At 50.6% G+C, this 24,411-nt stretch overlaps 1 protein-coding gene across 4 annotated transcripts in view; it reads right to left on the minus strand.

Moving 5' to 3' along the window:
* The window catches only part of COL22A1 (collagen type XXII alpha 1 chain), a 269,693-nt gene that overhangs the window by 181,239 nt on the left and 64,043 nt on the right, over positions 1-24,411 (minus strand). For all 4 annotated transcript variants that reach the window (XR_008373874.1, XM_053559196.1, XM_053559195.1 and 1 more), the window contains exons 5-11: positions 24,138-24,249; positions 21,614-21,737; positions 17,312-17,587; positions 9,374-9,454; positions 8,209-8,325; positions 4,794-4,838; positions 3,810-3,872 (exon numbers count right to left, since the gene is read on the minus strand). Coding sequence is in view for 3 of the 4 variants with exons in the window: in XM_053559196.1 (XP_053415171.1) it covers positions 3,810-3,872; positions 4,794-4,838; positions 8,209-8,325; positions 9,374-9,454; positions 17,312-17,587; positions 21,614-21,737; positions 24,138-24,249 (818 nt within the window). In the remaining variant the exon portion in view is untranslated. The remainder of the gene's footprint in view (positions 1-3,809; positions 3,873-4,793; positions 4,839-8,208; positions 8,326-9,373; positions 9,455-17,311; positions 17,588-21,613; positions 21,738-24,137; positions 24,250-24,411) is intronic.

The following is a 24,411-nucleotide window of genomic DNA, read 5'->3' on the forward strand; positions in this document are numbered from 1 at the left end:
TTTAAGACAGAGCCTTAAGCTATTGCCCTGGGTCGAGTGTCATAGCATCACAGCTCACAGCAACCTCCAAATCCTGGGCTCAAGCCATTCTCCTGCCTCTGCCTCCCAAGTAGCTGGGACTACAGGTGCCCACCACAATGCCAGGCTATTCTTTATATAGAATTTGTTGTAGTTGTCAGTGTTGTTTGACGGCCCAAGCTGTATTCCAACTCGCCAGCTCAGGTGTATGTGGCTGGGGCCTTAGCCGCTTGAGCCACAGGTGCTGAGCCACATTATTTGCATTTCTTAGGTAAAGTTCAAGTTGTGGTTGCGCCCTTCACCAGGGGTGTGCCATAAACCCCTCCATTGTGCCCCCTGTGTGGGAACTTACCAACCCCCCTCCCCCCTCCCCTTTTGCCCCCCTCCTCTTCCCTTGCCCCCACTTGAATTTAATTGTGTTTTTCTCTCGTGTGGGAGTGTAGTTGTTTATCTATTGGCTTCATATTACTATGGCATGCATTAGATAATTGCTTTTCCATTCTTGTGATACTTTACTAAGAAGAATGTGTTTCAACTCCATCCAAGTAAATACCAAAGATGTAAAGTCTCCATCTAGTTATGGCTGAATAGTATTCCAATTGTACCCATATGCCACAATTTATTAATCCATTCGTGGGTTGATGGGCACTTGGGTTAATTCCATGTCTTGGTGATTGTGAGTTGAGCTGCAATAAACATTCTAGTGCAAATATCATTATACTGAAATAATTTCTTTCCTTAAAAATGCTCGTCATCCCTGATCATCAGAGAAATGCAAATCAAAACCACCCTGAGATATCACTTAACCGCAGTGAGAATAGCCCATGTCACAAAAATCTCAAAACTGCAGATGCTGGCGTGGATGTGGAGAGAAGGGAACACTCTTGCACTGCTGGTGGGACTGCAAACTAGTACAGCCTCTATATGGAAGGAAGTACAGAGAACCCTCAAAGAGCTAAACGTTAACTGTCCACTTGATCCCACAATCCCATAACGGTTACATATTGTTGGAGGACTGACCCTTTTACGATCATAAAATGTCCCTCTTTATTTCTATTTTCCTTTATTTTGAAGTCTATTTTGTCTGATATTAACATAATCAGTCCAGCTTTTTGTTTTCTGTTTTCAGAACATACGTTTTTCCATCCTCTTACTTCGAACCTATTTGTACCTTTGAAGCTAACGTGCATCTTCCACAGACAGAATATAGCTGGATTTTATTTTTAATATCCTGTCTAAAAATCTCCGCTTCTTAGTTGATTTAATACATTAATAAACATGTTATTATTGATGTAATTATATTTCTGTTCTACTATTTGTTTCCTCGATCCCTCCCGTCTCATTTTTGTTCCTTCATTTCTCTTTTCGTGTCCTCTTTTAGATTAAGGGAATACTTTCCAAGGCCACATTTTATTCCTTGAATGTTTTATTCACGATATATTTTGAGTTATTTTCTTAGAGGGTGCTTTAGGGTTCACCATGCATATCTTACCAAAACCTACTCCAGATGTATAAAAACTCACTTGCGGTAAGATATAGAAACGCACGCCTTAACCCTACCCCACCTCCCCCGTGTAGTGCAGTTCCTGTAATAGATGTTGCATCCAGAATTGTTGAACACCCACAATATGTTGTTATAACTACTACTTTGAACTGCTGTCCCACTGCTCCCTCCCTCCCCCCCTCCTTCTCTCCCTCCTTCCTTCCTTCATTCCTTCTTTCTTTTTTTTGTGTGTGTTCAGACAGGTCTCACTCTGTCACTTGGGATGGAGAGCATGGGTGTCATCATGGCTCAGAGCAACCTCCAACTCCTGAGCTCAAGTGATCCTCCTGCCCCAGCTTCCTGAGTAGCTGGAACTACAGCTGTGCACGACGACACCTGGCTAATTTTTCTTTCTTTTGTAGAGATGGGGTCCTGCTCTTGCCCAGACTGCACTTGAACTCCTGGCCTCAGCGATTCTCCTGCCTCGGCCTCCCTCGGTGCTAGGATGATAGGTGTGAGCTGTAGCACCCAGCCCTGGCCTCAACTATATGTATTTCTGATGAAAAGTCGGCTGTTAGCCTTCCTGGCCCGTGACAGGTCCCTTCTTCTCTGACTGCTCCCAATTTCTCTCTCTCAGCACCTTTACTGTGATGCCCCTACATGTCCCTCTCTCTGTGTTTGTCTTCATGGAAGTTCTCTGAGCATCTTGACTGTGCAGTTCACCGCTTTTCATCAAACCTGAGCTGTCTTCAGCCATCATCTCTGTGAATACTTTTCAGGCCCTTTCCTCTTCTTCTTCACCTCCCGGTAGGTGCATATCGGTGCCATCAGTGATGTCCCACGTGTCTCCCAGTGGCTCACTTTCTTCATTATCACGTCCCCTGCTCCTCAGTCACACAACCTCTATGGACCTATCTTGAAGAATGCCGGTTATTTTCTCCATCCGTCCAAAGCGCCCGTGGAGCTGGTCTAGTGATTTTTTTTTTTAATTTCAGTTATTATAAGATTAAACTCCAGAACAGCTATTTTGTTCTTTTAATGTTTACCCCTTTATTGATATTATATATGGGATGTGATGTCTTCCTTTACTTCTTTAAGAAGGGTTTCCTTCAGTTCATTGAACATTAATTATAATGATTACTTTGAAAGCCTTGTCTGTTAAATCCAACGTAGATGGCTTCTCACAGGCATTGTCTGTGACCTGCTTTCTTTTCCTGTGTATGTGGCATTTTCCTGTTCCCTTGCAAGTCACCATTTTTGCTGAAAACTGGACATTTTAGGTAAGATATTGTAGCAACTTTGGATATTGGATATTAACATTCCCATTCCAGGAATTGTTTGTGCTGTTTCCTGGTTTACTTGCTCCTTGCCTCAGCTAAATCGTTTTAGTAATGCTGCCCCAGTTACATCTTGAATGCCACTCTTCAGAGGACCTGGCCTGGGGTGCAGTCACCCAGGGGTGACCAGGGTTTCAGCAGGGCATCACTCACAGTCACTTTTCCTGATTCTGTTAAGTCCTTTGACTCTGATGATAGTAAATCCATCCCTTGGCCTCCACCAACCTCCATCTAATCACTTTATTGTTTCTACGACCCCTTACGACATCCCTTGCTCCAGCTAAATCAGGTCCCCTTTGCACAGGTAGTAGTTGTGGCCAGTCAGTGAGGCTTTGTTTTGTTTTCTGACCCCAAGAGCGTTCTTCTTAGCTGTTCTGGGTTCTTGTTCTGTCTGGTGTGCTAGCTAACCAGCTAGCCTATGGCTCTGCTTCTCACTTTTCAGGGCGAACAGGCTCATCTTCACTTCTTACCACCCAATCCCCCTTTGTCTCTAAAGAAGCCTTCCACTCGTACTTCCCCACACGCTGTTTCAAAGTCAATGCCTCTGGGAGACTTCAGAGGCCTTTGCTCTTCGGGGTTATTTACCTCCTGCTCTCCTTTGGACGGGCCGCCCTGCTGGGCAGGAGCCACAGCCTCTGGGCTTCAGCAAGGAGGCTATACCCCAATTTGATCTGGGGTGAGGCTGCTCAGGACCCTGCACTCACAGTGAGTCGTGCCTGAGGTGGAGCCTGCAGCCTATGAATGTGCTGATTTGGAAACCCAGAGTTCTGGGCAAGGGACAGCCTAGAGAAGCCACAGGACCACGTCCAGCAGGCCGCCACACTATGGAGGAGCCTGGGCTCCTCCCAAGGGAGGCAGGGGCACGTCACCTGGCATCCCCACACTTGCTGATTTGCACTGTCAGGGGTCCTGGGTGCCAGGACCATAGAGCCATTCAGTGCCGACACACAGAGGAACAGGGCTCGACTCACCATGTCACCTTTCTCTCCCTTGGGTCCAGGAGCACCAACAGGCCCAGTGGCTCCTATGTCTCCCTGAGGGGTTGAGACCAGAGACAACACTGGGTTAGATCCTCCTGAAGAGCCCAGGCCCACACCGTTGCCTGGGGCCACTCTGGCTTCAGGGCCCTAGAAACAGCTGATTTCACTGTTGTCAACTGCATCATGAGGCCACATGTCCCACCCCCGGAGAGGAGGAAGCACCTAAGTCATCCCTCCTGTGTCACAATTCCAGGAACTCAGGACATCTTGAGAAAGCAAGGGCATGACAGCATTGTACGCTCCTCCTTAGGAATGTCCCAGCCACTGACCCAATGGCCCAGGAATCAGAAGCCCAGGTTCACACGCCAGCTCTGCCACTAAACTAGAGAACATCAATTCTCTCTGGGACTCAGGCTCCCCCACTCCCCATAAGATAGGTATGCCATCCTGAGGGCACTCGAGGTTAGGGACATAAGGGTGCTTTGACAACAGCCAGGGTCACCTGTCACAACAGCCAGGGTCAGTTTCTATAACAAGTCAGTCCATGAGCACACTGGACCCTCCCAACAGTCTGGGAAGGAAGGTGGACGGGGCCGAGGGGAAGCAACATCTAGAAGGGGAGACAGGGTCCACCACGGGCTGAGGGCAAGACTGGACCCTGATCTGCCATCTCACCAGCTGATCCAATATAGGTTTAGATGAAAAAAGCATGAGCCCTTGGTTTGATGTCTTCTTCTTTTTCTTTTTTTAGAAATTTGCTGTTCATTTTTAACTGGTTATTTTTTGTATTGCTCCCGCCCCACTTTTCACTCTGTGTCTAGATTCTCTGTATCTCATGGGTTTCAGACTTAATGCCACGCGCTCTTACCCTTCCACCTCAGCAAGCACTAAGGCGAGCAGGACAGAAGTCCCACACACCACGGTTTGTCCCACACAGAGAGCAAGGAGTGGGACCAGCTGCCTGCCAGTACTGACCTTTGGACCAGGGAGTCCCACGGGGCCATCCAAGCCCTTTTCACCCTAAAAGAAGAAAGAAAAAAAAGCAAGTGAGGCTCTGGCTTGACTCCCCCTGTTCTCATCACTAGGCACTTGCCCACCGTGTGCTCAGGAGCTGGCCAAGTACTGCTCACAGAGCCGTGCAGGGAAGCGGCCAGGATCATCCCTGGGAGCCTGGATGGCCTCCAGATACTGCTGTCAGCAGATGAGGGGGAGAAGCTAGCAAACCCCAGCTCAGAATGGCAGCATCAGGAGTTCTCACTTATGTAAGTGGAAAAGTCAAATACGCAAAAGCTGAGGGCAGAGTGCTTTAACCAGGGGCCACAGAGTTCAGAGTGCCACGGGGGACAAATGTGGTCTGAGCCAGGGACCTGCTGATCCAAAACATGAAAGGGTACATGCTGCAGTTAGATGCAGGAATAAATGACAAGGATCTGAGGTGACAGGTCCGTACACTAGCTTGATGCCATCAGTCCACATCGTATACATATATTTATTATAGCATCATTTTGTGTCCCCAAAATATATGCAATTATGATTTGTCAATATCTAAAACAAAATGGTAACCATGGGCTTTTACTAGACTATACCATAACTTCAATTAAAAAGAGACTTGTTGCTTGCTGTGGGTTCATGTAATTATTGCTCACTAAACCACAAGCCAGGCCATGTCTACAACCTATCTCAAAATGTAAACCTCGTTAAGGTTTTAAAATGTGCAAAGATCTTGTTACTGAATTTAAAAATGTGATCTGTAAGTTGTGGGTTCATGTAAATACGGCCATACTGAAAAGAACGGCGATGTGATCTGTACACCTTTAAAGGTGTACATGGCACTTCTCCGTGCTTCTCCACATACACGCTGACTGCTGACAACTTCACTCTACCCACAGCTGCACACTTAGGAATTCACAGATGTCATTTGCACATGCAAATGAGGATAAATATTTGTGCTTGAGGATTTGACCTGCCGCGCTTCCCATGTCACTGCTGTGTACACAGTCCAGGCCCATCTTGATGTTTGGTTATAGAGATACAAGCTGGACCCAAGATGCATCAGGCTGACCTAGCCGAATAATCAAAATGTTCTGTAACTGCACAAAAGATCGAAACCACTGGAAACAAAGTCTGCCTGTGGTCAGAGCTCTGCAGCTTCTAGGCCCGCCGGTGGCATTTTCTGTAGAAATGAAGATTGAGAAGGCGGAGGCCACACCTGCCTGAGGTGTGAAGACCTTCCCTGTGGCCTTCCTGGGGAAAGAGGGAGGGAGGCCACCTCCACACCCAGTGTGCCTGGGACGTTCTCCAGCAGGGTGACAAGGCCTCCCCAGGACTAAGCAAGGCCTCAGAGCTCCTGGCTCCCTGACCAGAGGGAAGACTGTACGATTCTCGAGGCACATGTCCTGTTTGTTTTAAAACCCTCAATGCACAGTGGACAGCGAGTGTTTAATGTCCACGGTCAGAAATAAGGAATGACTTGGTGAAGAAAGGACTGGGTTATTATAAAATGGGCACAAGGCTGAGGATGTATAAGGTGACCGATAACCTTCAACCCTTGTCCTGTCAACAGGAAGAAAGGCACATTCCTTTGTCCTCCCCTCCCCCATGTGCCCGTCCGTCCATCACTTCATCCTGATTGACTCTCCATCAGCCATGATTCAGTTCAGCCATGATGTAGTTATTTAACGGCCCGCCCTGTGCCAGACACGGGAAGATTCAGTCTCTACCATCTGGAACTGGAGATTTGGTGGACATGAGGACAATGTGACATGTTCATGCCAATGTGGTAATTGCCACGGTAGATAGAAGCACAGGAGGGAAAAGGGGACAGAATGTCTTGGAAACAGCAGGTGCTAAATACAGTTATTGAAGGGATGGATGGTGAGTAGTGGAAGGAAAGAATGCAGGGAGGGAAGGAAGGTGGGAGAGGGGAGCAAGGAGGAGGAGGGAATCAGACAGATGACCCGGCTTTCAGAGCAGGATCCCTTGGGGATGTCTTAAAAGAAGAGCAGGCCTCAGGCAGGTAAAGGTGGGGGAGGGGTGGGGGGTGGGCACTGCACAGGTAAACACCAAGAGGCAGGATGGTCCTGACCCCTCTGAGGCACCAGAAGACATTTTGGCCTGGCCTGGCCACTGGTCAGGGAAGTGGAGGGGGACTCATCTGGGAGGGCAGCCGGCCCAGCATGGGTCAGCTGGGTGGCAGCAGAAGAGAGGGTACCCAAGCCACACCTAGGTCACTAGACAGCCACGGGGTTGGAAGGCAGGTGGTGGCCAGCTTGGCCTCAGGAACCTTGGGTGGGACACACCCAGGACAGGCCTGTGAGGAAAATTCCAGGACTGGGCAGAGCTGAATTTGGCCACGCTCCAGCGCACGGTGGAAAACTCACATGACATTTACCCCTTACCCTTCTCATTTATGATTCTTAACCTGAAACAAGGATTCAAGTGGATGTGGGTTTTGACAGCCGCTTCCGTTATTTCATGGACAAGTGAGAACCAGCTCAACAGCCTGGCTGGGGTGGCCTTGGCCTGCCAAGGGGTGGCTGGAGGAGGGGTCACTGCCAGGTGCTGTGTGCACCTGCCCTGGCTCCCCCTTTCCCCTGTCCCTAACTGGGGGCCTGTAACCTGCTGTCCAGTGACAGCCCTCAGCTGGCAGCATGGCTGAGCTGGCTTCTGATTTGCTCCTGTAGCAAGGAGAGGTCGGCCAGACGCTGATGACCAGGTGAATGAGGGCCCCTACAGGGCTCCCTGTGCCCAGGGTCTGGATCTTGGGGTTGAACAGAAAGAAGAAAGGCAGGGTGTGAAGTACAGTGGAGGGACGGGAGGGAGGAAGGACCCAAGTCCCATCGCCAGGCCAGGCTGTGGAAGGAAAACAGTCACTGGAAGGCCTAAAGAACGTCCCCTCTGGTAACTCCCACCACCAGGTCATCTTTTCATCTGCTAGTCCCTTGTCCCTAGTGCAGTAACAGAGCTGAGGGGAAGACAAAGGGGGCTGTGCCTCATGCTGGAGACCACAGGCCTGGGCTGTCAGCCCAGCGGACTTCACGGAGACCTTTCCAGCACATGGCAACTGCCTGCCATCCTTGTGTTAATTTTTACGTTCTTTAGGCTCAAATGGTAAAGAGATTATTTTTCCTAGAGAAAAGATATTAATTCACAGCCTCAGGCTTGTGGTGAGACTGAATGTGGCCCAAGGAAGAGAGTGAGAAACCTCAGGAATATGTTATTATTAACTTCAGGAGAGCACTGTGCTCTGAGATGGATGGAAGTCACGGAGGGCCCAGGGCCATCCTACGTGCGCAGACCACGTGTAGACCACATGCATGATGGGAAAATCTCGTGTTGCCCCCCCTCCAGCCCTGCCCGCCCAGCACTGAGGGTGCCCTGCCGATGATACCTTTTCTCCGGCTGGGCAGGAGCAGTTGATGGTCTTCAAAAACCCAAGCTGCTCACTGCTTGGGGTGAGAGGCTGCTGAGGCAGAGGTGGAGGCTCTGTCATCACCGTCACCTGGCACTGGAAGGAAAGCCCTGTAGGTCAGAACCTGGTTATTCACCCACCAAACACTCCCTAGTGGTGGGGGGAGAGGCTAGTCTCTGGAGCTTCCTGGGAACCAGGAGGTGAGGGAACCTGAGCCAGAGGGAGGGATGAGGTTGCAGTTGACCACAGGTCTCTGGCCCTCCCAAGACTTGGAGGAGAAGCCTGGCTGGCCTAGTCTCATAGGGCTGACTCAGAAGCCTGCAAGAACCCTTGAGCCTCAGTGTCCAGCTCTGTAGATTGGGGACAAAAGCATTTGCATTATTAACAAGACAACACAAGAAATTCCACCTCTCTCCTGCACTAGTCGGTGCTCAAGAATTCCTTCTCTGCTCTTCCTCCTTGTTCATCTCTTTCTTCTTTCCCTCCCCCCTCTGTCTCCACAGCCAGGTCCGTCTGACTCCAAATCCAAGTACCTGCTGTATACCTGTGTGCCCTGACCGTTCTGAGAAGGGCTCCCTGACTGAGCAGGCACCATGTCCTGGGGCTGGGCTAGCCAGGCTGTTTGTGTGTGGACTCCACCCCACAGCCTCAGAGGACAAGCACAACTGCCACCCCCATCTTTCAAGTGAACCTTGGCACTAGGATTTGGCAAAGAGCCCTGAGAGGGCCTGAACAGGGGAAGGGGGGGTCCTGAGAACAGAGTCTGCAGAGAGAGTCACAGGGGCCAAAGCTGGTCTCATGGCTGTCCGAGTTCTGGCCTCCCTGCCTCTCTGGCCAGTCCAGGGCCCCCTCCTCCTCCTGAGCGCCTGACGGTCAGTGCCTTTTCAGGGACACCCTCCCAGAGCTGGGTCTCCTCACACAGCCACCATCATCAGTGTCACAATGACGATGGCCCAGACTGCAGCCATCCCCTCGGGGGACCTGCATGAGCTGACCCACCCAATCACACTGTGTGTGACCAGGAACTGGAACCAACGTCCTGCTGGTGGAAGTCCCACTGACCCTGACCACCGTTCCTCAGCCCTGGACAGCCCCTCTCTGGAGCCCACATACTCCCAGCCTCTGCGGAAGAATCTTTGCTCACCGGACCCAAGGGGATATCACAGCATGTCTCCAATTCTGCATGTCTTGCGTCACAGTAGATCACAATCCGCTGTAGGTCGAACTGAAAAGGAAAAGAGGGAGAGGGGATGAGTTTTAGGAACTTTGGAACCTAAAACCTCTGTGGCTGAAGCAGCGCTTGCCCAGGTACCAGGTCTCACTGCCTGCTAGGGAACATTCCCAGAGCCACGCTGGGCCGTCCCTGCCCTGGCTCCATGGCTGAGCCTCAGACAGAGCCTGGGCATCCCCTATCCCTTTTAAAGTGAGGCCCCAGCAAGCTCCAGTTAAAGGGCACGTCCGGTTAAAGGGCTCACTCCACGTCACCGCACTGCAGCAAAGCCCCCAGTGACGTCACTGCAGCCTGCCACGAGTCCCACGAACCCCGCTTCCCACCTACCAAGGCGTTACCCCCACTTCTCCACAGGGTTACCCACACTTCTGAAATAAAACTTGCCTCTCACCACTTGAATATCATAGCCCCTTAACTTAAAAACTTTACATATAAACAAATTAACAGTTAAAGGGGCTGTGGTGTTAAACACACAGGACAGACGTGCACACATCTGTCCCTCTCTCTCTCTCCCACCCTCTATCTCTACACCTCTTTCTCTCTCCCTCTCTCTCACACACAATCTACAAATAAAGCCCACACCTCCTGCAGCACACTCAGCCCTGCGGGACCTGGCTCCCCAAACCGTGAGCAGTCTCCCAGTCTCCAGACATCCCCTTCCGTGGTTAAAACGTATCCACAGAGTCCTTGATACTCTTCGCTTCAAGGTATGGGGCTAAGTTCCCCTGCCCTTATGTGAAGGTGATGGTCAGTCACTTCCGAGCTCAACCAGGTCCTACACAGACTGGTATCTCCCAGGCTTTCTCTCTCTCTCTCAACTCTCACTCTGTTGGGGTCACCAACTGCCATCTTGGGTGCTACCCTGTGGATAGGCCCATGTGGAAAGAAACTAGGGTGGCTCCAACCATGGCCTGGCTGGCACTGGAGGCCTCAGTCCAGTAGCTGCCTGAGTGAGCTCAGGGTGGAGCCTGTGCCCTGCCATCTTCAGCATGAGAGATGACGGCAATGTTGGCCAACAGCTGGACGGCAGCCCCATGGGTGACAGAACCTCCCAGCTAAGCCACTCGCAGGCTCCACAACACCCATAGGACCACACGCTTTGTTGTCTCACTCTGCTTCTGTTGGTGGGAGGGGCCCCAGATGACAGACGCACCTCCCTGCGCTGTCTGTAGGGTCCTCAGGCCCTCCTCTCTGCCCCGTCCACTCCTGGTACACACGGCCAACCTTGGGCACGGCAGACTGCAGGGAATTACCTATCTGCACACCCATCCCGCAGCTCCAGGGCTCCTGAGAGCAGGAGAGTCGCAGACCTCGCTGCCGTCTCTAGCACATCACGGAGGCTACTGGCCCAGTACGGATGCTCTGGACGAAGCCCAGCTCCCCGCATGCCTCATGTGAGGGCTGCAAGCTCCCTCCTTCTCTGCCAGGCTGCTTCTCCCCCCTCCGGACCTGCACCCCGAAACACCCTGGGCTCTTTTCCAGCACTTGCCTCACAACATGTTCTGCCTCCTCCCTCCCCTGCCCTGGCTTCCTGCACATCGGCTCGCTTTTCAGAGTGTCTCCCTACTAGAGCATAAACTCTGTCAGGGCAAGGCTGTCCTGTCCTTTCCAGCATCCTGACACACAGGGACGCACCCACAGCTGAGAGGACGGGCAGACAAATGGACAGAGGTTCATCAGGTGGAGTGTGAGCTGAGGCAACAGAGGAGACCTCACAGCCCTGAACACTGGTGCCACCTGCCCCTGGGCTGGCCCCACTCCCTGCCTTCCTCTGGTCGGCATGGGACTCAGGGCCCCTCAGCACATGGCAAGGCCTGCAGTCAGCTGTCCTGTCTCATCTTCCTGGCTGTATGAAGTGCCCTTTGATGCATAACCCCTCACCCCACTGCCTCTGTTCAGCAGAAACAGAAACTAGTCTGTTCATCCGTTTGTTTTATTTCCTGTAAAGAAACTAGCCAGAAACAGGATGAGAGACAGTGATATTGAACATAGCCTACTGTCAAGATACGATCCTGGTTTCTCCACCAGCAAACACACGCCAGCAGCTGGGCTGTCTGGCAAGGGATGGAGAAGACAGGGGCAGGGTTGTCAGCACAGGGAGGGGCTTCAGTTTGCCCAGGTGGGGAGAGAGAACCCAGGAGCCAGGAGGGCCCTGCCCAGGTGCCTGGAATCCCTTTTCCCCAGCACCCTAACCTCAGGCCTATCCCTCCCACGCCCTCCTCCACACTCAGGACTTCACCTCGCAGCACCCTCTGCCGCCCTGTCCACAACCTGCTCACGTTTCTGCCCACCCACCGCGGTTCTGGGTGGAACTGCTGCGTGGGTGGGCTCTGCTCCTCAGCATCCCTCACGTCCCACCTGTGAGTGATCAGGAAGCCTTTGCTGGCTACAGTGTGGAATCACTGGGTGTGCAGACAGCTGGGTGCACCTGTCCCTCCTGGCCACCTCGCCCTGCACCTGCGCTTTCAGGGTCGCCCCTTCCTCCCAGGGCTGCTGCCACCTCAGGGCTTCTGGCTCCTTTGCACAGACAAGTGCTCGTCATCCTTAAAGCTCATCCTAGTGGTCACGTCCTCCAGGAGCCACCCCTGCCTGCCCCTCCCGCCTTCCCACGCACCTACCCTGCTCACCTGCCGCGTCCCACACAGCTGGTGCTTATTTCTATGCGGCGCTTACTCAGCTAGACTGAAATGACCTCCACGTGGGTCCTTCTTCCATAGGAGACCCTAGCTTCCCTCAAGTCAGACATCTCTCCCTCCTCACTAAACGAGACACAGCTGAAAGCCTGTGTGCAGTGAAAGAAAGTGATGAACGAGACACACACAGCCATCACCATGACAGAGCCAGCGGCTGTTTGACCACACGAACCTCTAAGCCACAGCAGGTGTCCCTGGATGCTGCTGATATGGGCTGGGAGGACCACGCTGAGGGAGAGGGGACACACCCCCTCCCTGGCCAGGATAATTTAGAGCCACCATACTGTGTGGTTATCCGAGTAACACGCTGGGCAGAGCTCCCCGAAGCACCTGCTTCAGAACCGCATGTAATTGTACCTTCGTAAGGAAGAAAGTAAAACACTTACTCCGTGAATTAACTTAGCCCCTCCAAGCCGAAGGTTCTTTATCTTAAAAAATGGGGACGGTTTGGAAACTTTGTGTTATGAGACTGAAAATCATCTTCTGTTTTTAGTTTCCAAACCAATGTAGGTGTACATGTAATCAGTATAATGAACATTATACCAATGTGCGCACATTATCATAATACTATTCACTACTCTCTGTTTAGCAAGGACTTAACATATGCATAACAGGCATTTGTAAATGTCTTATTCAGACTCTATCTCGTAATTTTGCTAGTCATAAATTTGCTCTCACCAACAATGAATCTTCCAGCACATTTCACGGCCAGGGAGACCTCACTGGGGAGCCTGTCTGAGCACAGATGCTCGGACCCACAGTCACCCGTCACACAGAGGTACCCAGAGATGGGCGAGGACTTGATCCAGCCAGGACGGTCCCACCTTAATCACTGCACTGTAAGCCTGTGGCACAGCTGGGAACTCACGACGTGCCGGCTGCCTCACCGCAGGGCAGTCAAAGCACTCAAAGGCTGACAGGTGCGAGTTGGTCATTGCTCCCTCTCCACAGATGGGAAGATGGAGGCTCAGAGAGCTGAGCCCACAGACTCTGGTGTTTTAGTTTAGCTTCGTACACCCAGACATGTTTAAGAAAGAGTAGTATATTTATTTTATTTCAAAAGCACTGGTACCAAGAGTTGGGAAGTGAGTCAGGGAAAGGAAGGCAGCCAGCAAGGCAGCACGGTCAGTGCTGTCAGCACCACGGCATCTGCAGTTCGAACCCGTCGGAGCCGTCTACAGCTAAACAAGAGCAGGTGACTCAGGATGGCGGAGCTGGGGAGCTGAGGGGGCTGTCCTGGGGTGTTGGTGCCTGCTTCCTAACACTGACACCGTCTCCGGCAGTCAGAGGCAGCCCTCAGGCAGAGAGGCGGTGCCGCCCTGCCTGCCCTGAAATGGGGAGGCCAGGGGGTGGGGGATGTAGGTGGGGCACTCCCACATCTCAGATTTGATGGCCACGCCCTGCTTAGGGAGCAACCACAAACAGAGACAGGAACCTTACAAGGTGTGGAATCTAATCCTCTTCCTGTTTCCAAGATTTCCCAACACCACCGCGATCGTGTGGGGAGGATGATGGCGGTAACATTGACGATCTCAGTACATGTATAGGAAACTCATGATATTTTTGGAAGTTTTACCTGATTTGGTATTTCACATCATGACAGTCCTGTGTGGGGAGTGCTAATTTCCCCCACTTTACAACTGAGGACCAAAGAGGCCAAAGTGGTGCTTGCACTCCAAAGCAGTTTCGTTTAACTTAGTCTGGAGACATGCATGTTTAGGGACATGGGCTATTTTCTCCAACTGGCACTTGTTTTTAGGAGACTTTTAACTCAAACACAGTCCCCCAGTACATTGAGCAGAAATACAGTGGAAACATCCATGGTGGATGTCTGGGAAAAAGGGCTGGAAGAACTTAATCACAATATGTATCTTGGGACATATGCGTTGGTCCCTCTGAGGCCCGGTATCCTTGCCTATAAAGTGAATGACAGTGTGGAGAGGACACTGTCTGGACTCCCGCCAGCTCAGAGGGTGTCTGCTTCAGGGACTGTTATTCAAGGGTGACAGGACAGCCCGTGGAGCACACAGGCTGCATCCCAGCACTGGGGGAATTTAAGCCTTTTAATGTTTCTGAGTTGGAGTCTCCCTCCCATAATATGAGACGATCACCCACTGACCTGGTCTCTGTTTAGGAGTAAGAGAGGTTACCTATGTGACCCTGGTGTGCACCCTGGTGGAATAATGTACTGTCTGGTTTGTGCCATGAGTGCTCCGTAGGTGCCTCCTCTCCAGACCAGATGTCTGTTCCCTTAGCTGAGGAAGGGTTTGCAGACATGCCTTGGAGCGGGCTGTGACATCCTGACTGCCACAGGCTGGCTTTGTGATGTTAGATGAGTTTCTCACTTCTCTGGGAGGTCTGTCTCCATCTGTGAAACGCACGTGTCTACCTGTGTGTACCTTCTAAGGTTGTGAAGGAGATTTGATCAGAAAGAGGATGAAGAGCACTTTGGTGCAATGCCCGGCAGAGTCTAGCCCAATGCCCTAGGATTAGCTGGGATCAGCCAGACTGGATAATGATTCTTACAGCTTTACTTTGATTTTTACTACTTTTTTGTTTAGTTTGGTTCCACATCAATTATTTTGTCTCCTAAGCAACTGCACATAAAAACAAACCAGCCAGGCATGGTTCCCATTTCAGAGATTAAGCAAATAAGCAGAGAAAGCAGCGCATGAGGCTCAACAGTGCAGCTGCAGCTGGCTGGAGCGGGGCTGGCACAGCAGTCTGAGTGTGCGGCCCACCTGCTCCCTGCTCCCCGCTCTGCCAGCCTCCGACCCCTGCCAGCTCACTGTTGCCTCATGTTTAAAATCAGTCCATCCAGGGACTGTGTAGGACTAATCGTTTAGTTAACAGAGCAGGTTGTAACACACCTGATAACCTCGTGCACAAAGTTTATGATGTCTTTTGCCATAAGCCAGTTCTTAAGCCTTTTTCTAAATTCAAACTTAATGTTTTCTTTATGGCTTATGCTTGGCAGACTAGAAAACAATATTTGCAATAAACATACCAAATAAACAGTTCACATATGGAATATATAAAGATTATCTAGAAATTGTTGAGGAAAAAAATAGCACAGAAGTAAAACAGGATGGAAGCAAAACAACGTATATGGCCTGGTGGTCACCAAAGGGAGAACAGGTGACCAACCAGTAAACATGTGGATGAATGTCCAGGTAATCAGATGAATGCAGAGGAAAGCCCAACAATCCCCATTTGAGCACATCAGATAAAACAACAACATTATACACCCACACACGTATCATACATGTATATATGTGGATTTAACAACCCAAGTACCCTTGAACACATGAATGGATTAATAAATTAATATATGTCCCATGGAATAATATTCAGCAATAAAAAAGATGGAGATTTTGTATATTTTCTACTAACCTGGATAGATCTGGAGAATATTCTCCTAAGCAAAGTATCACAAGAATAAAAAAAATAAGCATCCCATGTTCTCAGTACTGATTTGAAACTAGTGGATTAACAACTGCATGCTCATGAGAGAAAATCTAAATAAATCATATGGCAAGGATTGGGGATGGGGTATATTTCGCGGATACAAGGCACACTTCCTGGGTGAGGGACACAACTACCTTACACAGCAATCTATGTAACCTAATCTGTGTACCCCTGTACTAACCTGAAATTGAAAGAAAAGATTTTCATATATTGCTGGTAGATATATAAATGTCATGTAGAGAAATTTGAAATATGTGGAAAAGTTGAAAATTTGGTACCCACAGTCCGATCATGAAACTTGAGGATACATACCACAGAAAAATGCTCTCAATTCATTTGCATTTTATGCCTAAAAGGCGGGTGGTACTCAAATTTCCTCAGGAGGAAAGTCGTGGAGTTCTGCCTCCCTTCCAAGGCCCAAGCCTGGCTAATTATGACAATCTAAATATCACTAACAGGAAAGTGAATGAGCAAAATATAAGGTATTATGAATTATGGAAAAGAAGGAATAAAAGCATAGATATAATTTTGGGTTAGAAAAACAAAAATGTTGGGTGGCGCCTGTGGCTCAAAGGAGTAGGGCCATGGCCCCACTAGGGGTAGCGGGTTCAAATGCAGTCCCGGCCAAAAACTGCAAAAAAAAAACAAATGCAAGGTGTAACTATATATACTGTATATTATTCACATAAATTTCTAGAAAAAATCCATCCTATGCCTAATGACACTGTATTTCATTATAGTTATGCATATAGACATACAAGAAATGGTTTTGGAACGAGCCATCTCAAATCGTTTCCTGTTGTTTCTCAGGAAGTAGAAGATGGTCTTGGGCATGGTCACTGAGGTTGACTTCTGCTCGAGGTCATGTGTATGACTGTGCTACATACGTGTGCATGACCATGCTACATACATGTGTGTGACCTACTACATATGTGGGTATGACTATGCTACATACGTGTGCTTGACTGCTACATACATGTGTTTGACTGTGCTAAATATGTGTGTATGAATGTGCACATTTATGGCATATATGTCTCTGTGGGTATAGATGTCAACAGGAAAGAAAAATGAAAGTAAAAAAGAGAAAAGAAGTAAAGAGGGAGGAGAGAGCAAAAAAGAAAGAACACTGACGGGATCATGGTGGAAGGAAAGATACTGAGGTATCCCTAATGTTATCCCTGGTTGGTGCAATGAGGATGACTTTCATTTATTTTCCTATATTTTACAAATTATCTACAATTGCAGAAGAAAGACAGAAGTCAGAATTTAAATTTGCAGGAAACTATCCACCTACCTATGAAAATATATATATATATACACATGCACACACACACAAACACGTGTGTGTGTGTGTGTGTGTGTGACCTCTGCAGACCTGGGCGCTATCTTTCTCTAGAATTGTGTATGCATGCAGGCAGACCCATGGTGGTCTTGCTCCCCCTGGGGGCACTGGGGCTGAGCACAGAGCCTGCGCATGGTCGGTGCCGTGCTCAGTGCAGACTTGATGAGTGACTGACGGAATGGCAGCTGACGGTGACGGGGAATATGGGCCCCGGCAGGCCAGCTTTCTGAGTCAGGGTCCTCCCTTCTACGACAGTCCCAGGTGATGGCTGATGCTGGGTGCCTGCAGGCTAAGGAGACAGTGGGACACAGAGCTCGCAAGCCCCCGCCCTGGCCCCGCGGTACTCACATCAATGGGCACGCTGTCATAGAGGCGCTTGCCGATAACCGTCTTGCCCTGGATGTCAATGTTCTCCCGCTCCTCAATGGGCAGCGTCTGCACTGGTGCACAGTCGATGTACAGGGACACGTTCTGGGCCTGGATGCTCAGGGCTATCTTGTGCCAATCCCGGTCAAAGAGGTCGCTGACCTGGGGACCTCGGAAGACCACCCTAACAGCATCTTTCATGGCACCCACGGCGTTGTACTCCACTGCCTTGTTCTCACCGTCCAGCCGGATGGAGACCTGGGGAGGGAAGGACCAGAGGCTCCTTGAGATTCACAGGACCATGGGAGGACTGGAGGGGGAGAAGGCTGAAGTCAGACCTGGAAAACCTGAGTCAGAATCCGGCTGCGACTCTTATTGATTGGCCTTGGCCACCTGCTGTCTGACCCTGGCCAATCACTTCGTAGCTCTGAGCTTTGCAATGGTGTTAACAACATCAGCCTTGTAGCCTGTTCTAAACCCTGCATGAAATGAATAACTGAACTTAGTAACCAGGAGTCAAAACTCAACTGCAGGGAGAGCCATGCAGGTGACAGTGCTGTGGTGAGGCTGAAAGGCAGCTGGCACAAAGGGCCTGGCACCATGAGGGCGACCAGAAGCCCAACTGGTTCCGATGTCTTTTAAAACCCTGCACTGGATAAACCAAGTACCTCTTGTAGCCAGATGCCAGGTCCAGCCTGAGACCCCACCCGCTAAATTGCACTGTCTCCCACATTGAAGATCAAGCTGGAGCTCCAAGAGAATAAGGGGCCTTATCAGTGTGGCTCAGTGGGGACACACACTCAGCCCTTGCTCAGCTGAGCTCAAAATGCCTATCGCACAGGAAAAATTCTGGGAAAAGTGTTACTTCTGGTTGCTTTTTAAAGAATCAGTGAATAAAGGTGTTCGTCCACTATACTCACAGACATCCTACGGGATGGGTACACCACCTATCAATGTCAGGAATGCAAGGGAGAGTAATGCGCAATCCACGGTGCCCAAGGGCAGGAGGCACAACGGAACAGGCAGAAAATGAGAATTCCCTGATGAATGAGTGAGTACATCCAGGCTCCATCTCATTTGCCCTCATATTCATGCTCCACCCTTCCCTGCAGCTCCCTGCTCCCAGAACCTGGTTTTTAGGACTCTTCACCTGGACTCTAGGGCCCTTTGGGTTCCACTTGAGTTTGGCCCATGGGAGTGGAGACCAAAATGTAGAAGATGCACAGATGGGGCATTTATCCCCCCACCCCTCCTGGCTTCCCTGTGGTTCAAGGGGCCTTATTCCCTCCGAGGGCTATGGCTGTTTGGAGTGCTCCCTCCTCCGTGACCCCAGAACCCACTGTCCCATGAACACCAACATTCTCCCTGGCCCCCAGCCTGCCCAGGCCAGGGGTGGCTTCCTGATGCTGCCCATCCTGGAAGGCCTCCACATTGCTCATCAGTCTCCTTACCCCACTACCCCTGAACCACATCAGCTCCCCTGACCCATACCATTAAAGCACTCTGCAAAAGTTAGGGCCCTGTGGGCTGGCTGTTATCTGCCCACACCCAAACCAATAAATCAGTTTTGAGCTGTGTGACCTGGGGAAAGTTACTTAACCTCTCTGTACTGTTTCCTCATTTATAAAATGAGTCCAAAAGTAGTGCCTACATCGTAGACTTGATAGGAGGATTAAATGAATGAATATACACGTAAGCAGTGATACAGTACTTCTTATACCCTGTTCTAGGCACTGTTCTAAGCATTGGTAGTAGTCAATTCAGCAAGTAAGTTCAAAGACATCATGGCAGTGAAGCCTTTCCTGATAAGCACATATAACTGGGTTCTCACCAGATCATTTGTTCTCACATCCCCGGCATGGGGGTTCATGGACTTTTTCTCATAGTGCAGGATCAGTCTATGACGTCCCCTCGGTCGCTTCTTTTGTGCACCTGTTCTGTCTCCCCTGACCCAATGTTTTAGAGATGCACTTGTCTCTCTTGTTCAACTTTGCAATTCCAGTGGCCAGAGCAATATGTGGCAGGCAGTGGCACTCGACACACAGGTCCTGAACAAATGAATGAGAGTCCTCAAGGCTGAAGGAAGGTGTCCACACAGGGAATTTAGAACCCAAGCCAGTTCTGGGTTTCTCTTTTCCATGTGGCTTCAGTATAGCCAAGGGAGACCTAGGGTCTAATCTTAATTGTATCAGCTGCTTTTGTGCCATGGGTAAGGTAAAAAAGTAGAAAACTATGAACCCCTGTCTAATAAACTAATATTTCTACCACACACAATCTAATTACTTTGAAGATTAAACATGATCTTCTCTTTCTCAAGAAGACTTTCACATGTTTGAGCCACATGTCCCTGAACCACTTTTGGAGCTTCCTGGGGACCTGCTTTGTTCTCAGTGTTTCTGTCTCTAGCACAGTGTAGACAAGGGAGCCTGTTAAAGTCTTCATCCAGCCGGGCAGCCTCAGGGGAGGCACCTCATGTCTCAGGTCTATCACCAAGACTTGTTGGCTCTACTTGCAAAATGCATCCTGAATGTGACTGCTCCCAACAACATCAGTCACTATTACTGCCCAGGCTACTGTCCTCTTCCCCTCGTTAGCTCTCCAGGTTCTAGGCCTGTGCCCCTCCCTGGAGGCTATTCTCCAACAAAAATCCCCTGCCCTGGACTACAGGCTTTATGGAATCCCTCTGCCTTCTACCTCCGGAGCCTCATCTCTAACTACCTGTACACAAACACACATACTCTGTGCTTCAACCACACCAGCCTCCTTCCATCCCTTTGTCATATCTTAAATGAATATATGTCCCTCAGTTTTTCCAAATGACAAATGCGTGGTGGCACATAGCAAATGAAATCAGGAGTGTCTCAATCTGTATACTAATGTCTCTGTCTGCAGAGCCACAGTGACCAACATGGTGTGTGTCCATGACACCACTGCTCTGCGGGCAAATTGCTTTCCCGCAGGCCTTGATCCCTTTTCTCTTGCATAGAAACACATGCCAGCATTTCTCCACAGTGTGGAAGTGACCATCACGGGCACTTCCAGGGAAGGGCCCTCAACCTCGCCAAATTTGACAAAAGTGAATTGTTGGGGGGCTCTGTGCCTTGTTATTCAAGGCAGACTCTGCCCAGCTCTGTGGCATTTGAATCCACAGCTCCTTCTGCCAGAGTGGTGGAGGATGGGCACGTAGCAGCCAGGAGCACACGCAGCCCTGAAAATGCCAGGAAGGAAGAGGCCCAGACTGAGCCCACCCCACGAGAAGGTCACAAGAAGGTCTCATGCTCACCCCACGAGAAGGTCACGGCAGATGCCCAGTCCTCCCCTGGGCCCCGAGAAACTGGAGCAGTGAGCCCGTGGGAGTGGGGATGGGCTGGACAGGAGTGCCAGGAGCTGCCCACAGTCCAGAAGAACAGCCTCTGAACAGGACACTCTGCTCCTCCCGTCAACCTCCCGCTCTGCGGAAACCAGGCCTCTCAGCAGTCAGGCCTGATAGTATCCCCAGGTCTCTGTGCAACCAGCGACACTATGGAAAACTCTTTTGGCAGGACCAACTAACCAGGACAGGCTTAGGACAGGAGCCAGCTGAGCCTGTGGCTAAAAGCACAGACGCAGTAGCCTGACTCCCTGGGTTCAAATCTCAGCTCCTGCTCCTATTACCTATGAAAATTGAGGCAAATTTCTTAGCCTCTCTATGGCCATTTCCATGCAGAGGGTTTTGTGAAGCACTCAGCACAATCCTTAGCTCACACTGGGAGCACATGTGTGGACGGCAAGTCGAGGGCCTGGCTTTCCCAAGATAATGGGTGGGCTGTTTGAGAGGAACATTCTCTTAAAGGCCAGTCCATGAACATGGCCGCTGGCATCCAGCTGCTTAAGCACATTTTTATTTTATTTCAAACACAGGGTGAAAATTTAGACAGTGTCTCCCAGCAGAAGGTGAGCTGTGTCATCACAGTTCATTTTTCCAGGAGAGCACAAGGATATGGTTGGACCATGACATCTTAGATCAGGGGATTTGATTTGGCAGAGAATAAAAAATAGTGTTGGTGTCATCTCAAGGGATCAGACTATATTGATGGTTTTAATTTTCAGGTTCATCCTTCTCACTGGCCTATGCGCTGCTAGAGAGTGGCTCTACCCTCTACTGAAAGCTGAAATGCACCGAGGTGGGCGAGGACAGGAGCCAGGGCTTTGTTCATAGGAAACTGCAGGTTCTCTGGGATTTCTGTGCACCTGAGTCTCCAGCCCAGGTGAACACAGCAGGAGAGGAAACAGAGCTGCCCATACCTGCGGGATGCCATACTGGTCGATGACCTGCCAGATGTACCAGTCTTCCTTCCGAGACGCTTTCCTGAACCGGAAGGTCGTGACAAAGGCGTACTCATCAGGCAAACCCTCGGGGAATACGTCCCTGGAGAAATGCAGACACAGACATGCCAGGCTTAGTGCTGGGAGCAGGAGCCGGCAAGGGAAGGCCCCGCACCCAAGTCACCACGTGGTACCAGGTTGACCTCCTGAACACGTCTACAACCCACCTCCTAGGCCCACCTCTGTTGCCTTCTCCATGGGGGCAGGACCACAAAGTGACCCCTGTAGACCACATCCAGGACCCCTTCACGGTCTCCCTGCACCCACCCTCACCTCCAAAGCACCCCCACGGGTGTGCATCAGTGTCCATCTCTCCACCACTTCTGAGACCTGCGAACTCAACAGGAAATGCCACGGCCCACTCCATGGGCTCGAGAGCAGCCCAGCCTCCCAGGCCCCGTTTCTCCTCTCTAACACTGACCTGCTGGGACTTTATCCCACTCAGTCCCTGCCCCATTTGCCGGGATGCTGCAGTCTGAATGTTTGTGTCACCCAAAACCTGCAGGTTGAAATCCTAACCCCCAAGGTGAGGGTGTTAGGAGGTGGGGCCCTTGGGAGGTGATGACATCACGAGGGCAGAGTGCAAATGAAGGGGATTAATGTCCTTCTAAAAGAGACCCCACAGAGCTTGCTCACCCGTGGCACCACGTGAGGTTGACAGAGAAAGGATGGAAGATGCAAGGATCTGGATCACAGACTTGCAGCCTCCAGAATGCGAGAACTTCTGCTCCTTACAGGCCACAGTTTGCGGCACTTTGTCACGGCAGCTGGACCTTCTCTTGTCTCCACCAAGCCCCTCACCTGTAGTGAACTCAGCCCCTGCTGCTCTGCCCCAGCCGGTTCTGGGACTGCCTTTTCTCTCCCAAATTCAGTAATTGAAATTGTTAGTTCCCTCCTGTGCAGGACCACTGCCTCCCATCTCAGCACATTCTCAGCTGACTGCACCTTGACTCTGCTGCCTCCCACCTGGAGACACGTCCTGCCCCCAGGGCAGGGGGAGGGGGGCTCCCGAGTGTGCCTGGCCTTGAGGGTGTGGATGGATCTGGCCAGACAGCTAGGAAGGGTAGTGGGTAGTGTCTGAGTTCTTGGTTCTCAGACTCACAGGCCCTCGGGGAACCTGTGAGCAAAGATTGGTTCTCTCAAACTCTCATTTCACAGACACAAGCTAGGAGGTGATGGCCGGGGGGGTTCAAAGTCATTCGTCCAGCTAGGATTTCACTCAGGGTCACACCCAGGCAGTGGGAACAGAGCTCAGGATTCACAGGGGTTCTGGGTCTGCACAGACTACACAGGAGGGAGAAGGGATCTTCCCAGGAAATCTACACACACAGGCTTCATAGCCACAGTTGATAACTTCATTTCACCGTCTCCCTGTCTCCTTAAGCAGCCTAACCCACGCTACTGTTTTTGTTGTTGTTCTGCACTCAAATTCGTCTTTGGATCTTTGAAATACACAAGTACAATGTGTTTGTGTGTATATCCTAAGATACAGATTTTTCTTTGCTAGTGATGATTTTATTCCCCTAAAGACTTTTTCTTAGGAAACAGATTTATCTTGTGAGGAGACAGGAAGGGGAAGGCATCCTTGACAGCACAGCATACTTGGAAGAATGAGCAGGCAGCTGTCCCAGGTAGAGGGAAGAACCTAACAAACTCCTCACGGGGAAAGAGTCAGAGGAGGTGGGTGGGGAGGCCTCGGTCTGCTGGCCCTTTGGCCCTTGCCCTTTTGGCCCTCTAGTATAAGAATGTTTGTAACCAACGAAAGAGCCTTAACTAATACGGGGCAGAGGTGGCCTGGTGCAGTATCCTGTTCATTTTCAGCAGACCTGCCTGCCCATGGTGGAAGCACGGAACATTTGTTTTGCCTCCATCTTTATCCCTTGACTGAAGACATAGTAAGTGCCGGACACTGGACAAATCCTTACATCACATCCTCCTAACAACGTTACAAGGGAGGACATTTCATTCTGGGTTGAAAACATGAGAAAACTCAGGCACTAAGACATTCAATAACTTGTGTTCAGGCCAGGCACCCAGTCTGCAGCAAAACTTGGTTTCCAAGGGCCAAAACCATTGCATGACCCTGCAGGTGCCCTGCCCGCCGGGTGGTGGGGGCCAGTCCTCGGCGGGCTCGACCCGCTGATAGCTATTGGTGTTTGCTAGTCAGTGAACTAACAGATAAACGTGGGCATGAGTGAGTGATTGATGCCAAACTAGAAGAAGCAATAAACCCCAAAGGGCCTGGGAACGAACCAAGTTAGTGATAACAGATCAGCTGAAAAACAGGTTGCATTCCCTGGTCAGTAGTTCAGCTGCTTCACACTGGGGTGACCTTACCAGCCCCTCCGTAGGTCAGAGCCCTGTGGGTGTCCACAGTGTGACCTGGCCCCTCCCCTCCCCTTTCCCCAGGCATCCTGGACAAGTCAGAGAAGTGACCACTCACTCTGTTCTCTGCACCACGGGGAAGGATCCCATCCGTACGTAGGAACTCTGCTGTCCGTTCTCTCTCTTCCCTGAGATTTCCTTCACGCTGAACAAATCCATCAGGTCAAACCCTGTCCAAAGTGAAGAGGTGGGAGTGAGTCTGACAGAGGAAGAGCCCAAGAGACAAAGGAAAAACACATCCCCGCAAAGGCTCCTGCCCACCCTGACCGGGGCACAGACGCGCTCGGGAGAAACATAAGCAGCAGAGTAACGGGATGGACGGCTCCAACCGA

This window comes from Nycticebus coucang, chromosome 13, assembly GCF_027406575.1.
Source record: "Nycticebus coucang isolate mNycCou1 chromosome 13, mNycCou1.pri, whole genome shotgun sequence".
Lineage (NCBI taxonomy): Eukaryota > Metazoa > Chordata > Mammalia > Primates > Lorisidae > Nycticebus > Nycticebus coucang.